The 19801-nt window shown below is 43.3% G+C and overlaps 1 protein-coding gene across 1 annotated transcript in view; it reads right to left on the minus strand.

Moving 5' to 3' along the window:
- The window catches only part of nbas (NBAS subunit of NRZ tethering complex), a 187946-nt gene that overhangs the window by 117420 nt on the left and 50725 nt on the right, over positions 1–19801 (minus strand). The window contains exons 24-31 of the mRNA XM_037751577.1: positions 16581–16766; positions 13204–13377; positions 12722–12855; positions 8181–8243; positions 5584–5706; positions 5393–5495; positions 5123–5200; positions 4834–4988 (exon numbers count right to left, since the gene is read on the minus strand). Coding sequence (XP_037607505.1) covers positions 4834–4988; positions 5123–5200; positions 5393–5495; positions 5584–5706; positions 8181–8243; positions 12722–12855; positions 13204–13377; positions 16581–16766 — 1016 coding nt within the window. The remainder of the gene's footprint in view (positions 1–4833; positions 4989–5122; positions 5201–5392; positions 5496–5583; positions 5707–8180; positions 8244–12721; positions 12856–13203; positions 13378–16580; positions 16767–19801) is intronic.

The following is a 19801-nucleotide window of genomic DNA, read 5'->3' on the forward strand; positions in this document are numbered from 1 at the left end:
ATATTTAATGGAAGGACATAAGAGTTTTATTGATTGTCTCGTCTAACTCTCCGCCAGAAAGCAAATAAGCGCATTTCCCAAAATGCCAAACTATTCCTTTAATTATCAGAAGGGCAAGGTGAAATTAAAGCCAAGCAAATTAGTTGTTGCACTTAAATTGGGTATCACCAAAAGTCACTTACATATAATCTGATAGTTTGCAGAAAATGTCTGTAAAGCGGCAACAACCGTTTTTGATTGCAGGACAAACTTAGTGGGAAGGACTAAATGAGTTTTACTTATCAAGGGACACGCATTCAAAGTTGCTTATTAAATCTGAAGTTTGTAAAAGTTTCAAACATTGTGATCAGGAACATGGTGAGACCGCTCAAATGGATTTATTTACAAAGTCTAGACTCATTTGACGGTTCTACAACAGGGGAGTTTTCTCTTCCAACACAATCCTCACTCATTACCCTTAATAGGATTATGTAGCACATCACTTAGCATATGTAACAGTGCACTGAACGAGTGAGTGTGTGCGGCGCCTTAAGATGCGAGTACATGCTCTTATTTTTCTCGTTTTTTTCATCACTCAATTATGCAGCAAAGCAAAATACGGCAAAGATTCAGAGAGAAGAGGTTGTGGAAAAAAAATAAATGATTAATTTACAAATAAATAAATCCCACATGAAACAAGAGCTTAGAGAGAGGAGCTCTGACGTCGGTGTCATTTAAGTACAGAGGAGGAAACTTGTCCTTGGAGTGTGTATTCGACGAAGAAACACACGCTGAAACAGTTTTCTTTAACCCCTCGCGGAGTGTGAACAAAGACAACTAACACAGAGGAAGAGGCGTCTCAGAATCCCTATCAGCGTAATGAAAGCAATCCGAAACACACATCTTCAAAAACCGGTTGAATCGATACTGTTGACAGACTGGAGTACACACACTCGGCAAAACACTCTCAGCGGCGTCCCGCTCTTTGAGCATGGCTGGTGTTCTTGCCAGGAACAAGAGATTTGTCCTGGCAAATGAGAGCATAGGAAAGGGCTGTGGATGGGCGAATGAGAGACAGAAAGAGGGCATGTTGATTATGTACTCTTGCTGTGAAGTGTCTGCAGGCGTGTGTGTGTGTGTGTGTGTGTGTGTGTGTGTGTGTGGAGACCACCTTAAAAAAGACAATGGTGAAAACATCTATTTTCGGTTTCGAGAGTCACGATGTGCTTTGCAGCATGTACTCTGTAATTTCGCAGATAACTACTTCCTGTCTAACAGACACACGGGAGAACACAAGTTAACGGTTTGAGCAGCAGGAATCAATGGAACACCATACGTAGTAGAGACCTTGCCTTTCTTTTGACCAAACCAAGCTGTGCACCAGCACATTGAGCAGCAGCGTACTGACGCAATAATTTTTTCTCTCTCCTACTCAAACAAGGTCTTGCAAGATGAGCTTCTTCAAAATACCATCAGCAACAAAACTAATAACCCCATTTGAGCTTATTTCCGACATCTTTCCATTTGTTTTCTGCATAATGGTTGTGCGTCTTTCTCACCAGGGTACGTGCAAGTTTTAAAAAGCTACTCCCAAGACATTTTGACAACTTTTACGTATATCTACAATATAATTGAAAGTTGTTATGCAAATATACTGTTATCAACTCATTAAATGTGTGTTATCAGTGGCTATACGCATCATAGATGTGGGTCAGTAGGGGCCTACCACGCCTACTATGTTGTAAAAGTGAAAGCAAAACTTAAAAGCGACACGTTGTAACACGTCATAAAACTGCATGAAATATTACGTTTTTAACACAAACAGCTTGTTTAGGCAACAAAACCACTTAATTACATTTGGGGAAAAAGATAATGTTTTGGCTTAAAATAACTGGGTTTGAAAAGTTAAAGTGAAACTTAACGCTTGTGATCACAAAGACAACTGCACGTTGGGTTTCACACGGGATGCAAACTCTGAGTGAAAGCCCTGTATTTTGTGTCCCATCCATCCCCCCCCCCCCCTCGACCTGAATCAATAATAAAACCTAATATTAGGAGTAGCAGGGCCCTACTGACCCACATCTACAAGGCTTATAACCACTGATAACGCACATTTAATGACCTGCTAACAGTCTAATCGGCTGAAAAGAATGGGTGCTAACTTTATCTGTCAGCCGTTTGGTGCTTTATTAAAAAATCTAAAACAGCTTCCTGATGCTGGTGGAAACGAGGTTGAAGAGAGCTTTTAGAGTGAAACATAACACTAAAAGTTGTGGACTGTACAACCAAAATAATAAGCTCAAAGACGCTAAAGAGAGCATGAGAGAACCTCAGTGTTGGGTATAGACTGTATATAAGAAGTGGACGTGGTCTCGGGGACGTCACCCTTTAGTTTGTCGACTGTCATTTTGAAGCCTTGAGTTCGGCATTTTGCTTTCGCCATCTTGGCTTTTTGCAACCAGAAGGGACACGAGAGTGTGGAGCTAAGTACAAACGAACACTGAATAAGACATTTTTAGGCGACCAAATTGTTAATATTGATGAACCGAAAACACACTGTGAAAGGGTTGAAGTTATAAGACGAAAACACAGACAACTCCCAGACCGGACAACACCGTGGTAGCAACCTGTCAATCACAAAGTAGCCACCCCCTAAAGCATACCCTGCTTTATGGTCTATTTGACTCTAAATAGAACCATGGAATTATGCTGTATTGAAGAAGACTTGAAACTAGTGATTGAGAACATAAACTCATGTTTATAATGTTTACTGAAGTAATAAATCAAGTGAGAAGTAGGCTCATTTTCTCATAGACTTCTGTACAATCAGACTTCTTTTTGCAACCAGAGGAGTCGCCCCCTGCTGGCTATTAGAAAGAATACAAGTTTAAGGCACTTCCGCATTGACTTCACTTTTCAGACCCGGAGGTTGCCCACTGGTGTTGGGTGATAATTCTCTGTGGGTTTGTCACTACGCATGAGACCTTTCATATAACATGTAGTCATTCAACCCATTGTTCATGTAAACATTTGGATTAGTGCAGCTTTAAACAATATATGAAACTGTTTTTCAGCTGTTTAAGGACCTGTTGATACTGTGTTTGTACTTCTTTGTGCCTCTCTTGTCTATCCTGAGTGATGCTGCAGGATCACTTTAGTAGTTGGAGGGGATTCCCATGTTATTTTAAGAGGGATCTTTTTGTCCTTGTGTAAACTCTTGCCACCTTTGAGGACACAGGCAGGTGCAGTTTGTGTATCTGTCCGAGCATGTGTGTGTGTGTGGGTGTTTGTGTGCCTTTGGTATTTAGTACACAGGATAAAATGTGTGTCTGTGGAGCAGTTATTTTAATCTAAAGGACACAGGCAGCCAGTCTGTATGGGCTATTAATTTCAGAGCGACATGCACAAGTTCAGACACCGCTTTCTGTCTCATGTCTCAAATTCACAGGCATACACACAAACACACACACGCACACACACACACACGCACACACACACACACGCACACACACACACACACACACACACACACACACACACACACGCACACACACACACACACACACACACAGTGGGAGTGTTACAATGGATGATGTTGTCCAAGCGTGTGGAGGGGGGCCTCTGCAATAGTTACTATAAATGAATGACGACCCAATTACTGTCCCACTTCCCCACTAGGAACAGACGGTAAGGTTAGACACCCACCAGCCCCCCTCTGAGATCTGAAAGCAGCAACTGACACAAATGCACTCCCATACAAATACTTATACTTGGTATAAACTTGCGTGCAACGTACTATAGGAGATGAAATAAAAGCATAGCCACCATTATTTTTTTCCCGGTTAGTCATGCGAGCACAAAAACATACACCCACACGGAAACAAATGGTGTTTCTCCGACATCAACAACAAGCAAGGTCAACATCTCAGATAGCATACAAATACTTCAAATCAAATCCAACCCATTACTTCCCCTCAATATTGCATGTCTAGAAGACTTGATTTCCCATTAAACAAGTTGATTTTTTTCTGGGTTAATAACTTATGGTATCGGATCGGTGTATACATTAGTATCAGATACCCGATCCCGAATTGTGGGCGGTATGAGACGCATTTCCGATACTGGTATCAGTATTGGAACAACTCTACTAATGCGGGGCACATACTACACGAGAATCAAATCGATTTTGGGCCTGATTCCTCCCTACCGACAATAGTTAGCAATGCCCTGATTTTTTAATGGTTCTAAAGATTATCTTTCTAGTTATTCCTGTGGTGTGAGGTATGTTAAGAGTGTTTTTTACATCCCCCACGATTGGCTCGGAAGTCCATCCTGGCCATACCGATCTCAAATCGTAGATCTCAAAGCCGATGACGCAGTCAGGTTGGAAAGAATGATAGCCAATTGGGAACCTAGCTGACTGAAGAAGGAAGAACAACCACCGCCGTCATGGCGGCCGCGGTATTGCAAAAACATCGCTAATTCTTCCTGTCTGCCTTCCTCCATGTTTGTTTACACTAAAGTCACGTTTGATCCCGCGAGATTTTCGTTTTGTTTTTTTGTGGGGACTCTTGTTGTTCATGAATTAATCTGTTTGTGTGTGGTGTGCTGTTTTGGCCAAATCATTGCTCACACCACAGACTATAGGAACAAAACTGTTAACTTTAAAATAACATGTTGTTGTGTGTGGGGTCTCTCACATTTTCAAAATCTGTTAAGATTTGATAAAGCTTTTAGTGTGGGCCAGCCTTAAGATATATCAAACTAAAAATAAAGTGAGGCTCTAAATCTGAATTAGCCCCGTAAACAAATAAGAAATGACCACAAAAGAAAAATCATACTGGTCCTCCTCACCTGGCCAGGCCCATGCAGGGGTCAGTCAGCGTTGTGGATGAGTTGAAGTACTCTCTGGCAGCAGCCAACACTAATTCCAAGCTGTTGTCGTAGGCCACCTTCAGAGCGTAACCTTTACCCCGGAAAGACAAACTGACAGGAACATCCTGGCTGACCTGGAAACATTAATATAACATGTAGAGATCAATGAGGCTGCAGCATTAGAATTCATTATGGGTCGGTTTCATATTTAGAGACCCCAATGTGCCGTGTGAATGTGAAGTGGAATCGCGAGTCATGTTCAATATACCTCGGAGCAATGCATGAGCTGCCCTGCCAGGCGTACGTTCTCCACGCGACTGGAACACAGCAGGGACTCCACAAAGACCTGCAGCAGTCGGGGAGGACGGGGGGATATTATGCAGAAGAAGTCTGAATTCAGTGGCTCGGGAGGTGGAAACACACACCTCAATGTGTCAATTCATGGAGCGAAATGAAACACGTTGTCACCTTAAATTACAGCTTTTGCTCTTTTTATCAAATCTAATTATTCCGTGTAATATTCTTTTGCTGTTTTTACCTGGTGACATGTCTCCGGTTTTAGACAGGTGTAGACATTCTGCTGCATGTCAAGCAGGTCTTGTAATAGACCTCTCCACACCGTCTCACTCACTGGAGGGTTTCTGGACACACACATAAATGTTAGGGTACGTTTTTTGACAGACATTTGTGTTTGCAAGTGTCCGTGTCGTGTCTTTTATAAGTTCATACTTGCGGCCAGTGTGGCGGCACAGTTTGACCATCAGTTGGTGCGCTTCCTCTTCACTGCTCTGGCTGTTCTTCACATAGGAAATGGGCTTCTGCAGGCCGTGTTTCTCCAGAACCTCCACCACACTATTAAGGAGAAGCACAGATACACACATCTATAATCGCTGTTGTCACAGAGTAGGTAACCACGAATATAATCATTAGGGCTGTCAAAGTTAACGCGATAATAATGCATTAAAGCAAATTCATTTTAACGCCACTAATGCATTCATGCAACTTTTGTTTTTTAGGTGGTAGTGCGCTCAGTTTAAAACTAGATTAAAGATACTGGTATCATATGAAACTAGAAAACATAAGGAATTGGTAAAAACCATGTCATACTAGTTTGTCGCAAAGGAAGCTAAATAACGCTCCAAACTTATGCTAAATGTTGGCGAGGAAAAACTGGCATGGCCATTTTCAAAGGGGTCCTTTGACCTCTGACCTCAAGATATGTGAATGAAAATGGGTTCTATGGGTACCCACGAGTCTCCCCTTTACAGACATGCCCACTTTATGGGCAAGTCATAGTCAAGTCAGCACACTGACACACTGACAGCTGTTGTTGCCTGTTGGCCTTGAGTTTGCCATGTTACGATTTCAGCATTTTTTTATGCTAAGTGCAGTACCTGTGAGGGTTTCTGGACAATATTTGTCATTGTTTTGTGTTAATTGAGTTCCAATAATAAATATATACATCAATTTGCATAAAGCAAGCATATTTGTCCACTCCCATGTTGATAAGTGTATTAAATACTTGACAAATCTCCCTTTAAGGTACATTTCGAACACTTAAAAAAATGTGATTTGTTTGCGATTAATCAGATTTAACTACGGACAATCATGCGATTAATCGCGATTAACTTTTTTAATCGATTGAGAGCCCTAATAATGATACAATCTAAGACAAGGAAAACAATAAAAACAGACAAATACAGTTTCAAGTCACATTATTCAACACGCTCTTTCAGTAGAAGCACAAGATAGGATGATTGGCAGCGGTAGGTATCATAGCAGGAAATGCCAAATAAGAAACGGGGTTAATAAGAAAATATTCAAGTGAGAGTTCAGATGAGGTAGACAGAGGATGTGCAGTGCACGCTCTAAGCTGTTCATTATTTTGGCAGCAGGAAGTAAGTTGACTGAAGAGCAACATGATAAACTGCACGCCGACACGACAGCACCTCTTTGTAAGCGTGTGTTCGTCTAGGAGCCCGTGAATACTGGCAGTCATATATGACCGAGGGAGAGGGTGTGTGTGTGTGTGTGCGCATGTGTGTGTTAGCGCGGGATTAGCATGGCACCCCCAGTCCCAACAGGGTCGTGTGCTACAGATGTTCCCTCTCTGCTGCAACTCATTACCATAGTAAACAGGTGACTGTGTGCCTATGTGTGTGTGGATGTGAGCAAAAGATGGAGAGCGAGACAACAAGCCTTGCTATTTACAACGCATGCGTGTATGTGTGTGTGTGTGTGTGTATATTTGCTCCAGTGTGAGTGTGTGTGTGTGTGTGGGAGTGTCTGCATGTTCCCTGTGCACATATTAATGTGCCAGCGAGTGGTAGTGGCAGCAGCTGAAAACAGCTTTTATTCTGGAGGCGCTCAGAGAGCAGACACTTCGCATTTACTGCCTGATTCATCTGGGTAAGAGTGTGTGTGTGGGTGTGTGTGCGCGTGTGTGTGTGTGCGCGCATGTGTGTGTGTGTGTGTGTGTGTGTGTGTATGTGTGAGTCACAATGCTTCAGCACAAAATATACATGAACACACTTCCCAGGTTCCCCGGGGTGCGTTTGTGCATGGTTTGTGTGTGCCTGCGTGTAAATATGTATGGATATTTGTCTGCAAAGGCCAACACGGGCTTTTCCTGTTGCTGCTTCCTCCTCCTCATCATCATCTACATTCCCTTCAGGCTCCCGCCCTCTCCCTGCCTTCATCCTCATCCTCCTTCCTTCCTCCTCATCACTTCTGTTTGGAAGTTCACCCTGAGGGGAGGGGTGGAGGAGAGAGACAGAGAGAATAAGAGAGACGGAGGGAGAGAGATCGACACGTAGGTGATTTTAACCTGTAACAGAGAAAACGCCTGCGGCTGTTTGAATACCATGAGACAGACAGAGGTCCTTTGATATTGAGCGTGTGTGTGTGCGTGTTGACTGCACATCCATGTCTCCTCTCCTTCTTGGTGTTTTCCATCAGACCCATAATGGGGGTGGGAAGTAATAAGCATTGCTACAAAGTGAACATCTCTCAAGCAATGCAGCACTAATCACCAAACTGATGGGGTCCTCCTCAGCACTTTAAATGCCTTGCTAACGGGCACAGCAGTGATGTATGGATGTAGAGCCGGAGTGAATCTTTGTTTTGTTCAACCAAGAGTCCAAAAGATATTCAATTTGAACTGTTAGAGAAAGGGAAGAAGCAGCAAATCCTCATATCCGAGAGCCTGAAACTAGCTTATGTTTGGAAATAAAGCTCTAATCTGCGTCCCCGGCTGAACTGGGTGGAAGAGAGGAGAAAGAGGGGTGACGACAGCTTGAAGACGGCGTGAAAGTGAGTCGACGTACCTGAGATGCTTCTCAAGTTTGTCCACCTGATCGTGGAGGGATGCGGTGACGTCCGTGTCTGGTCTGTAAGGGTGATAAAACACACAACAAAAACGTGTTATTTTGTGTTCACGTCATCAAGAAGGAGTAAAAAGTAGAACATTTCTGTGTGCAAGTGCATGCCTGTGTGGGTATTTATGCAAGTACAGTGTACACAGTGTACTGTATGTGTGGGTGTGTGTGGCCTACTACTGCGAGGTTGTACCAATTCCCCACTAAAAATAAAACCCCATGATGCTTTGCCTTGAGGCGAAGGATTCTGGGTCAGCCTGGCTTGTCCCCCACTAGAGTACTGACCCTGATGAAACAACCTTCTGTGTGTGCGTCAGCGTGCGCGTCAGTTTTTTGTGAGCACGCTATCTCTCGGTTTTCACACACGCAATATCTTGACCTCTCAATCCATTTCTCCTCTTCCGCTCCGCCCGTCTCTGCTGCTCCACCTCCTGCCCTTCCTCTTTTTAATATCCTTTTTCTTCCTCATTCTATTTCCCTCCATCACCATCTAATCCCCCTGCCCATTTCTGCATTTCCCACTCTCTTAGGGTGAATGCACATCACATTCTTCTGAGCAGACCTAATTAAGCTGTCACACAAAAAAAAAAGAAAAAAAACATCTGAAATTGGGTTGAAACTACTAAGTCATGGTTTCTCTCCTACCTCGCAAATCTGTAATATTCTACGCTGGGATGGCAATTTTGGAGATTAGTAAGTCAGAGAAATCACTCCTGGGAGGAATGTGAAGCCGAAGTCATTGCATATACAGTAGAGCGTTGCAGTATTGCTAATCCAAACACTGCAGAAAAGAAGGCCGTCTGGCAAAGTGAAATGCTTAGTATGAAATGTGCTGATTTAGACAGATACATGTATGAGTATTATATACACTCAAATATTTTTACATTAAGACCCAATTTTGAGTAGTTAATAAGCTCAATTGCTAAACTGCAGTATAAAATGACAATTAAGAGAATACATCTTAATGGCACTGAACATTTTGGATATGGTTCTTGTTTTGATGGAGTGACCAGTTCATCTTAAAGCAGCAGTGGGTAGAATTGGAGCAAATTAAAAAAAGTAATTTTTATAAACGGTCAGTATATCCTGACAGTAGTGCATGAGACAGGTAATCTGAAAAAAAATCATGTGCCTCTGTGTCCTCCGGTGCTCCTAATGGCTTCTGCAAGATTTCACAGACCGGAGGAAAACAACCAAACATAGCCGACCTGGAGCCTTGCCGTCTCTGAGGCAGCTGTCAATCACTCGCGAACTCCGATAAACCGGTCAAACTAGGCAGCGCTGATCAAATATGAATCAATCACGGTTTGATCAGAGTTCGCGAGTGATTGACAGCCAATGGGAACGCTCTCTCTCTGAAATGACCTGTGATTGGCCAAAGTCTCCCGTCACGGGCTAGATTGTTTAAAGCCTGAAAACAGAGCCAGGAGGAGGTGCAGAAGTCTAGTTATCTCTCAGAGCACTTTAATTACAATATGCTAAAAAGGTTATTGTGGAATTTTTGCCCATTGATGCCAAAAACATTCTACCTACTCCTGCTTTAAGAGTTGAGAAATATAACACAGGATGTATCTGAAACTGCATGTGATACTGCCACATCTGAGTTTATAAATGTGTTCAGTGTGATAAATAGCACTCGCTTTCTTGAATTGAATCAGACCACTGGAAACATTTTACCACATGTCCACCTCTGCTCTATACGTCGTCTTCCAAAAAGCTCTTTATCTATCTGAACAAGAGCAGGAAGCATACAAGGATCGGTCATTGTCTAAAGTTTTTATACAAACTATTTCTTTGGTAGATAGTAGTTCTGATGAAAAATGTTGACAGCGAGATCTGTGGATTATTTAACGTTAGACCGAGACATTCTTTCCGGACGGACATGATGCTGCTGAGATTGCACAATTTTTCAATGCTGTCACTGCAACAAAACAAAAATTCTTCCACCTATAGTGTATTGGAGTGGCAGCAAAAATCTTTTAAGACATCACACACAAAAATAAAACTGCATAGCTAGATACTAAAAAAAAACGCAGCAACAACAAGCATCAACTGACTGCGGGTTATCACCTCACTAGCTAATGTTAGCTAAGTAACGTTAAACTAAAAAGTAATAGCAGCACTAAGCATATTATTGCTAATTTGTAATTAATTAATTACCTATTCAAACTTTACAGATAGCAAGATTATTAGTGTTAAATTAATTGCTGCTAATAGTTGTGTGAGGTGATTAATAACGTTCTTAACATTAACGTTACTTTGCGTTAGCTGTTAGTCAGTGTTAGCTAGCTGGCTGACTGATTACTGATACCTAACTTAACAGACTTTATAAACTAAAGAATATGTCACTTACCAACACTTACATAACTTTATGTGAGAAAAAAAAAAAGATATATTCTGTGTTATATGAACTAACCCAGGAAATGTTTCATTTGCATTAACATTAGCGCCCAATTTGACCCGGTACCGGGGTCGGGGTCGTACCCTGTGGCGTAGTTACAAAAAAAGACGCGATGGAAGATGATCTGAAGGGAATAATGTACACCGAGCCGAGTACTAGAGTACTGACCCTGATGAAACAACCGTCTGTGTGTGCGTCAGTGTGTCCGTCCGTTTTTTGTGAGCGCATTATCTCTGTTTTTTCACACATGCAAAATCTTGACCTCTCAATCCATCTCTCTTCTTCTGCTAGCCCTTCTCCCAAGCCATGCCATAATATCTTGTTGCATTGCAGTTATCCCCCTGCTGCAAATGTGCGGTGCAAAAACATAAAATAAACAGCACAGACCACCGCAGCGCAGCCAAAAGCGAGCTATGTGAGCAAGTTGAAAAGGGCAAAAGATGCCATTGTTGAGAAGTATAGTTGCTTCTTTGCAGCCAACTGTCAAGATAAAAACAAAGCACTTCTTATGGTAGTAATTCAATTTTCCAATTAAAGGTGCACACAGGAGGGATAATCCATCTAAAAATGAGTCGTCGCAATGCATTTAAAGTGCTCAGACACTCTACAGGTCCATTTTAGCAACAATTTTCTCTTTTGTACTCCTGCTTTTTACCTCTCAGTCTTTTACTACAGTATCACTCACTCCCCCTTCAGATGCACTGCATACCCACACGGCCTCATGGGAGACTTAAAGGACGGGCCCTCTTGCCATATGAAATAAAATGTGGTACAGAAGAGGTGGGGGAGAGAGAGGGGCAGAAGACAGCAATAGCAGGAGGGAGGAAATACTGTATAGACTGTAGCTGGGCTAACGGATGGCTCCTTGGAGTCAGAGTTAAGCATGAAAGAGAGAGAGAGAGAGAGAGGAGGAAAAGAAAAGGTGCAAAGGGAGGGAGGCAGAAACAGAGGTGGTAGTTAGGTTTATTGATGGGTCCGAGGAGAGAAGCGGAGAGGTGGAAAGAAAGGAAAGCGGTGGGAGGGGTGGAACCGATGCATTCTTGTGTCTGAGGCAACGGTGGACTGCTCTACCATCTTTATATCATGGTTTACATTACAGGAACAGTGTGTAACATTTCGGGGGATCTATTAGCAGAAATGGATTATAATATTCATAACTATGCTTTCATTAGTGTATAATCACCTGAAGCTAAGAATCGCATTTTCGTTAGCTGAGAATGAGCCCCTCATATCTACATGGGGAGCGGGTCCTCTTCATGCCATGTTGCTCTGCCATGTTTCTACAGTAGCCCAGAATGGACAAACCAAACACTGGATCTAGAGAGAGCTTTTCACGTCTTTACGCCACCTGTGTAGTTCTCTGACACGTTTGAGAAACTGCGGTACCGTGAGCCGCCGTCTGACTTCTGTTGCTCCTAAAGTAGTGTTATTATAAGGATGGCCTCTGAGCGAGGAGAACGACGTTACCATGATTTTGTACTGAAGAGAAGAGAAGGGGCGTTCGGTTGGTTGCAATCTGCAACCGCATCACTGGATGCCACCAAATCCTACACACTGTACATTTAAAGGACCAGTGTGTAACAATTAGGGGGATCTATTGGCAGAAATGGAATATATATAATAATAAGTATGTTTTCCTTAGTGTATAATCACCTGATATTAAGAATCGTTGTGTTTTCGTTACCTTATAATGAGCCGTTTATATCTACATAGGGAGCGGGTCCTCTTGTTGCACCGCCATGTTTCAACAGTAGCCCAGAACGCACAAACCAAACTCAGTTAACTTTTACTGCTTGGGCCAGAGTCGATAACGTTACTCACTCCCGTTGCTCTCTCTCTCTTGCTTCACCACTCACTTCCCACGCACACACAGACTCTACGCACTGGCTCTGCTCCAAATGGCTCTAGAGAGAGCTATTTGTGTTTTCATGTCGGCCACCGTAGCTCTCCAACACGCTTGGCACACTCAGTTGGTTGCAATCTCCTCACCTCATTACTAGATACCGCCTGATCCTACACACTGGACCTTTAAATAAATCTGTTTGAGATTGTGTGTATGTGTGTAAACAAGAGTGTGTGTGTGTCTTACCCGTAGCCCCTCTGCGGCAGACACTCCAGGATGTCATAACAGAGGCTGAGCTGGTCATCTCTCTCACAGCTGTAGATGCACTCCAGAGTAACCGCCATCAGCTGGTCTGGGTCCCCGATGATCTTCTGCTGGCACTGGAGGAGAGGAGAGGAGAGGAGAGGAGAGGGGAGGGGAGGAGAGGAGAGGAGAGCAGAGGAGAGGAGAGGAGAGGAGAGGAGAGGATGTGTGTATCGAAGCGTGAGGCACTGTATCAATTGGAGTATTTTCTTGGCGCATGTTTTCTAATAGCCAGGAGACATGTCCTTGGCTTTGCCCTTATGGGGTCATAAATATAACATTTACAGCGCAGGGCTACAACACCGGCCCTGACATGGCACAAACAGCCAGAGACGCAGTGTGCATGTGTGTGTTATGGTTACCCAAGTGTGACGCCCCCGACACTTTGTGTTTGTGTTTGTGTGTGTGTGTGTTCGGATACGTACGTCAGGTTTGGAGTGCTGGAAGATGATGAGGGGCAGTGTGAGGTCTTGCTGGGCCAGGCCCACAAGGTACTCTCTGAGCAGAGATTTAGCAGCGCCCTCTTTCTGCCCCTCGCATCGGTGCAGGAACGGCACCATCCACTGTAAGGCATCTTTCACATAGCGCTCTGCGCTGGACTGTTGATAGAAAGACATGTCCTTTAAAAGGTCTTATTGATAACATTTAAACATTTTGGCGGGTCCAAAATGGATGTTTTGTTTATCTCTGTGGAAGATATCTGACGTTTGATTCCAACTTCTAACAAGGCTTGTGAGCCAATAGTAAAACAACGTTGGTATCACGTGGTATCTCTAGGTCATCAGTTAGGGTAGAAAAAAATAATAAATGGCTGACATTGACGGTAAGTGCCTGGCAATGACTTGTTGTGAAGTAAATGCAATGGAACGAGGAAGAGAGAATGCAACATCTAGAGGCTGAATGTTATCAATAGCACCTTTAAGACATGCAGCATATTAAAATGGATATTAACGGGTGCCTCACACACCCATAGGTCACTTACAGCCTGTGATCTGCTGCCCCATGGTCTCATCTCTGACCCTAAACTCAGCAAATACTGGTTTTAATTGCCTGCTCTGTATTGAGACATGTTGGTACAAGTGTGGAAGTTAAACTCTTCTGATCTAAGGTCAGGGCTACCTTGGCCACTGTTTTATTGCTGTACTTCTTCATCACCTTTGTGCACCATTAATTTTGGAAACTGTCAGGTGATATATTAACCTGAAAATTAAATATGCACAGTGCGTATCTTGCACACAAAGTACCGTATTGGATCAAATAGAAGACAAGCTTTTGCTGTAAATTACTTTTGCAAAAGTGGTGTAAGAGGTTCACACAAAGTGACAAAGCGAGCATCAGAGAAGGGTGCTTTTAAATTCAATAATTGATTTGAAACTAGAGCAGTGCCCATCCAGAACAGGCCAATTGCTTACAGCATTGTCGAGAACCGCGGTAGGGCTGCTTGCACCCACCAAGTGTGAAGTTGATTGGATGAACGGTTCACCAGATATGCAAAAGGAAGTTATACATATATACATAGACAGACAGACAGAGATTCCTTCTTTTATAGTTAGATGATGCTGCTACAGCGCCACCTATTGGCCAAATGGCACCAAATTTGCCATGGTCACTCAGGCATCATATCTACACATGTCCACAAGGTGGTCGCAATCGCACAAAGCGTTCAGGAGATATGACATTTTTTGTAATATAAGCCCTGCCCACAGCATTTGAGCCAACTGTGAGCGCTAGCTGTAGCAAAACTGTGTGGAACATCAAAAATCCCAACATTTTCCGGCTTGGTCCAGAGATGTTCTGTACCAAATTTGGTGACGATTGCTCAAAATATGTAGGAAGAGTAGCAAAAAATCAGATTAGGACGAAATTCTAAATGGCAGAAAGTCATTTTAGACACAAATGGGCGTGGCTTATATGAATAGATTTGTCTGGACCCACAAAATCCAGGAAAATTTGTTTCTGAGACTTACAGTTCAAAAGTTACAGGGCCAAAACGTAAAGGTCATTGTTAGTAGCGCCACCATCTGGCCAAATTGCACCACATTGGACACTGCACTCCCTTGGGTCCTGAGCAATACACCCGCCAAGTGTGAAGTAGTTTGGATGAGCGGTTCTCCAGATATGTGAATAACACACAGAAGGACAGACAGAGATTCCTTGCTTTATATTGGAGGTAATCGGTGGATTTATCAAGAATTAAATTATTATTTGAAATGCCAAATATAAACAATAAAATACCAGGATACTAAAAAAAAAAACACTTTTTTGAAATGTTTTTTAATTATTATTATTTAAAAGAGTGTTTCCTTATGGTTTGTAAGTACGCTTAATATTGCCAGGTTAACAACTTTCTACTTGCCCTTCTATTTTATGTGTCAGCTAAAGTTAGCAAGCCTTCTGTTAAGTGTCAAGTTAGCTGGAAGTTATATGCTAGTTCATGTAATATGTAGCTGCCCTGGAAGAAATAAATTATTTCTTGTTCACATATATAGATTTATGTCTTTAGAACAGTGCAAAGTACTTAAGACTGCATTTACATGAAATGGTGCCACGCAATTAACCCTGAATTTTAAACTATAAATACCACGGCATGTGGGTTGTGCTGTGATTTGAGCAGATCCGTGTCAAGTTCGTGCAGGGCCTCGCACCCACCTTGTGACAGCTCTGACTCAGGATATATAGATAAGAAAGCATCCACGGGGAAAAAAAAAAAGATTAAAAAAAGAATATTCACATGGTAAATGCAAACTTGCACACCCACACGCAAACATTTTACTTTGCTGTACTGTGTCTCTGATAAAGGAAGACATCAGGCGCAGGCAAAGAGGGACTTTTAATCTAGGCGAGTTTGGTAAACACTTACACTCACACACACACACTCACACACACACTCACATAGCGCCCAAAGGGAGTACCAGTCAAACAGCATGTGTTAGTGCAGTCAACAACATTTGCTGGCCGCCTGCCTGTATGGCAGATCTTACTGGCAGTGGTCCTCACAGGCTAAAGCTGGCAGTTATTAGCTACAATTTAGAGGACAGCTCATATTATGTACTCCAAGGGGACTTGTAACTGTAGTACCTGCTGCAGACTGGCTTTCATTGCTCTCTCCCTGCTGTTGGATGCAACCTCTGTGTTGTCAAATGTCAGGGATTTCAGGAGTTAAAAGAACTGATTTACCGTGAGATCGCTATTAAATACATTTTTCAAATTATGCCCATTTTTCTGTTTGCTTTGTTGCCGATTCAAGGTTCAATTAGCATACATCATGTTCTTTTGAGCAACGGCAAAGCATTGAAGTAACCACACTATGGGACGATGAAATGAAATGTAATTGCAGGGAAATGGAAATTTTTTACTGACAATGAACGTCCCACACACACTGTGAACTAGACAGAGCAGCATGCTGGGAAGTGCACATTTACCGTGACATAGTGGAAAGTGGGGGAAGCAATATTTTTGTCAGCATTGTAAAAAAAAAAAAAAAACATAAACGTATTCATCTCCAAATGTGGTTTGGTCAAAACCGTGAAAATACTTTTCAATAAATATGTTTCAATAAATGTAAAGATGCAAAAATACTATAATAATCTCTCATAGCTACATCACTTTGGCTAAGATAATGCCACATCAGCACATGCCCAGTGAAAACAACACCTCACAAACAATTTAATCAGACTTCCGCCATTCATTTTATGATGAAAAGAATCATAATTTTCAAACCAATGACTGACTACAAGTCATATTATGAGGGAAAAGAAGCCTTCCTGTGAAAATGTGAAAATGTGTAAAATAGGCCACTTACATTTTTCATGAGCAGGTGGAGCTTGTCGATGTCACTTAGCTGCTGCAAATCTTTAAGTGTCAGACTCAATTCGCATGATGTCTCATACACGAGCGTTTCCATGGTGACCAAGTCGTCGCACAAGAGCTCCAGCCCTGGGATCTCCCGCTCCTTCGCCAGACGCACCAGCGACAGAGCGCAGTCCACCTGATGGACACAAAGAACGCTGATGAGGGAGGAGGAAAATGTTCAGTCTAAACAGTCAAGAGAGAGAAGCATCTACATCATTAGCACAATTGTTATTTTCTTATAAGGTACTTTTATCTTATTAATTGTTATCTATTAAGTGATAACACCATGCCATCATGTACTGATTCTTCAGTGTGTGCTGTGCTGAGTGGTTTCATGTGACTAGCAAGACTAAGAGTCTACAGCCAGTTCAGCAGTTCTGTGAGGGCAAAATGCTTATTGTAAAGATAAGCCAAACTGGTATACGATAGATAAAACAATGTAGTGGACCAGGGCCAAATCGAATCAGGGCTAGAGCTGGCCCAAATTGAAATTGTGACGTGATGATGGGACTAGATAAAAGGTCAGGGGATCATAAAAGTACACAAAATGTAATGCCAATCCATCTTGTAGATGTAGGGTTTTAATATGTTTATTAAACTCAAATGTGTTCTACTAGTAGCGAACTCCTTTAAGGAATAACTCAGTGCGTAGGTTGTGTACTTAACGTTAGCGAGTGTCGGTGTGCAGTTGAGAGAGAGACCGACAGAGAGAGCGTGCGAGTGTGACGGACTGATGGCGAGTATGAAGTCAGCAGCAACGTTACAGCTGTGAATGTAGCAGTGCAGTGTGTGTACAGTTCAGGCTGTTGGTAAATAAATGCTACAACTCCTCAAGACACAAACCAACCAAAGTTTCCGTGTCTTTTTTGGCACAGTCGGGGTTAGCCGCAAAGTTAGCCCAAACTTTGGCTCAGGCTCGCTTAAGGTGGGCTGACCTTTAAGGTGGACCAGCACTACTGTCATTATGACAAGCCGCTCCTCCAAGTTGTGCTCAACACCCCCCCGACCGACTGACTATCGGGGGGGTGGAAATTTCCATTCCGGTCCCAAACGCCTGTTTTTGTTTTGTCCGCTGTGATCCCGTCCACTGTCCATTTTGAAACCCATGTTGGCACACAAACACAGCCTTCTGCAGCCATGGAAGCAAGCTAATGAACTGGATCATCAGAGATGATGTTAACGTTGGATTCTACCAGACCGGAGTAGCCTAGGTACATCTCTCTGTGGTCCGTGTGCAGCTGGGTTATCAAGGCAGAGAGTATTTGAGACACACAGCCGGTGAAGTGATTCTGACTACTACTACTGCTGGCCAGAGGGTGCCGTGGTTGTGTAGTGAAGGTAACCCTCAAGCGGACGGACCACGACTCCAATGTTTTGAATTTGGACTGCAGTGCCCATATTAAACGCTAGCTGTCGGTACTACATTCTGTTCCTGTAAGGTGAATAAAAATGCTGTTTAGAGCAAGGTGTCATTGAAAAACCTGTTGCTGAGGTCACTGAACTGAGACGTGAACAAAAATAACAATGTTCCCAACTAATCCCAAACTAAATAATACCAGTGAGTCATTACTAATATCCAATCATTAGCCTTTGGACAATAAAACAGGGACGATTTGGGCTTCCTGCTACTCCGATCGATAAAATTCCATCCAGAAGAGCAACCGATCGATATCCGACCACCTATACGCTGGCAGCACGCCCGGCCAATCGATGCTCAGCCACCTGTGGATGCCAACCAATCAATAGCAGATGCCGCCGGGCCCTGTAGTGATGATTGCTTTCTCTCCACCTTTTAGAGGAGGAAAGCCCTTTGGCACAGCGGTTAGTGCAGCAGCACATGCACACTGACACACACGCATTCTGCAAAGTTGTCATCTTCGGCTGATCTCTACGCATTTCCTCGCTGAATAAATAATTGCACGCCTTCATTTGTAAAATGCGCACACACACACACACACACACGCGGTACGAGAGAGGGAGCCCAAATCACCTTGAGTCAGAGCCTGAGCAATTAGATACAACAAGAGAGAGAAGTCTATTGATCTAACTGTGAGTAAAGATCCTCCCCGCTCCCTCCACCCCTCCCTCCTCTTCCTCTGCTCTCCAGAGATAGACTCCCCAGCTAACCGCAGACAATTCAGATGTTAAAATCTCACACTTTTTAATTACAACCTCGTCTCCGTGCCCTCCCCCTCGTCATTCTCTTTGCGCTGTGTAACGCAACTCGTGTCCTCCGTCTCACTCTCTCCGCGCCATCTCCCTCTCTCTCTCGCCACCCCAGCACCGACTCTTCAGTTTCGTTTTCCCGACTCAATTTGATCCTTCTTCGTCTCTCCTCCCCGTCCTATGTCGGCCCTTCCTTTCAAGCATCATCTTCACATTTTCTCCTCCTCTCTGTTCATCCCCACCTCTTGCAAGAACTCTGTAACATTCGCTATGATTGGCCTCCATTTGAACTCCCAAGTCTGGCCCTTTTTCCTTCTCTGTATGCCTGTCTCCCCCTCTCTGCCTGCTTTTCAAAGCCACCTTCTCATTTTGTGTCATTTTGTTGCCAGCGGTGTTTCAAACAACACTTGTCTTTAATATCCTTTATTTCGACCCTTACACCCCCTTTTAACCAGCCATTTTCGCTCCCACGGACAGCTCTTTCCATGAGATTGCGTTCCTTTTTTACCGCCCCTATTTTTGTGTTTGTAATACACTCTAACCTAACGAGGGGTGTCACATCGGCCCAGCATTTATCTCCTTTTTTTCCCTTTCTTTTGGTTGCGCTTCCACTCGCTGCTTTTTTCAAACCCATCTCTCTCTCTATCTTCCCCTCTGAGTCATCTTGTCAATCTTCCCATTCAGCGCCTTCGCTTCCCGCGGCTCTCTGCGACTGGTATAAAAAACACTCCGGCTTCCTCTGATGTGGCTCCTTTTAATCAGACCCCCATTTTCCTCCATTAAAACGCTCTCCCAAGCATAAACACGGCCAGATGAGGGATGGGAGGAGGGCGCAAACAAGTGAGAACAAATGAGATGAAAAAGTAAGGAGGGCAGGAAGGAGGGGGAGAAAAAAAAAAAAGAGCTCAGCAAATGGCAGCGGAGCCGGTTCCAGTGTGTCTCTCTCAGTTGTGAGTGTGAAACAGTGTGTGAAAAAAGAAAGAGACATGAGAGTTCCCGAGAGGC

This window comes from Sebastes umbrosus, chromosome 18 (assembly GCF_015220745.1).
Source record: "Sebastes umbrosus isolate fSebUmb1 chromosome 18, fSebUmb1.pri, whole genome shotgun sequence".
Taxonomy (NCBI): Eukaryota; Metazoa; Chordata; class Actinopteri; order Perciformes; family Sebastidae; genus Sebastes; species Sebastes umbrosus.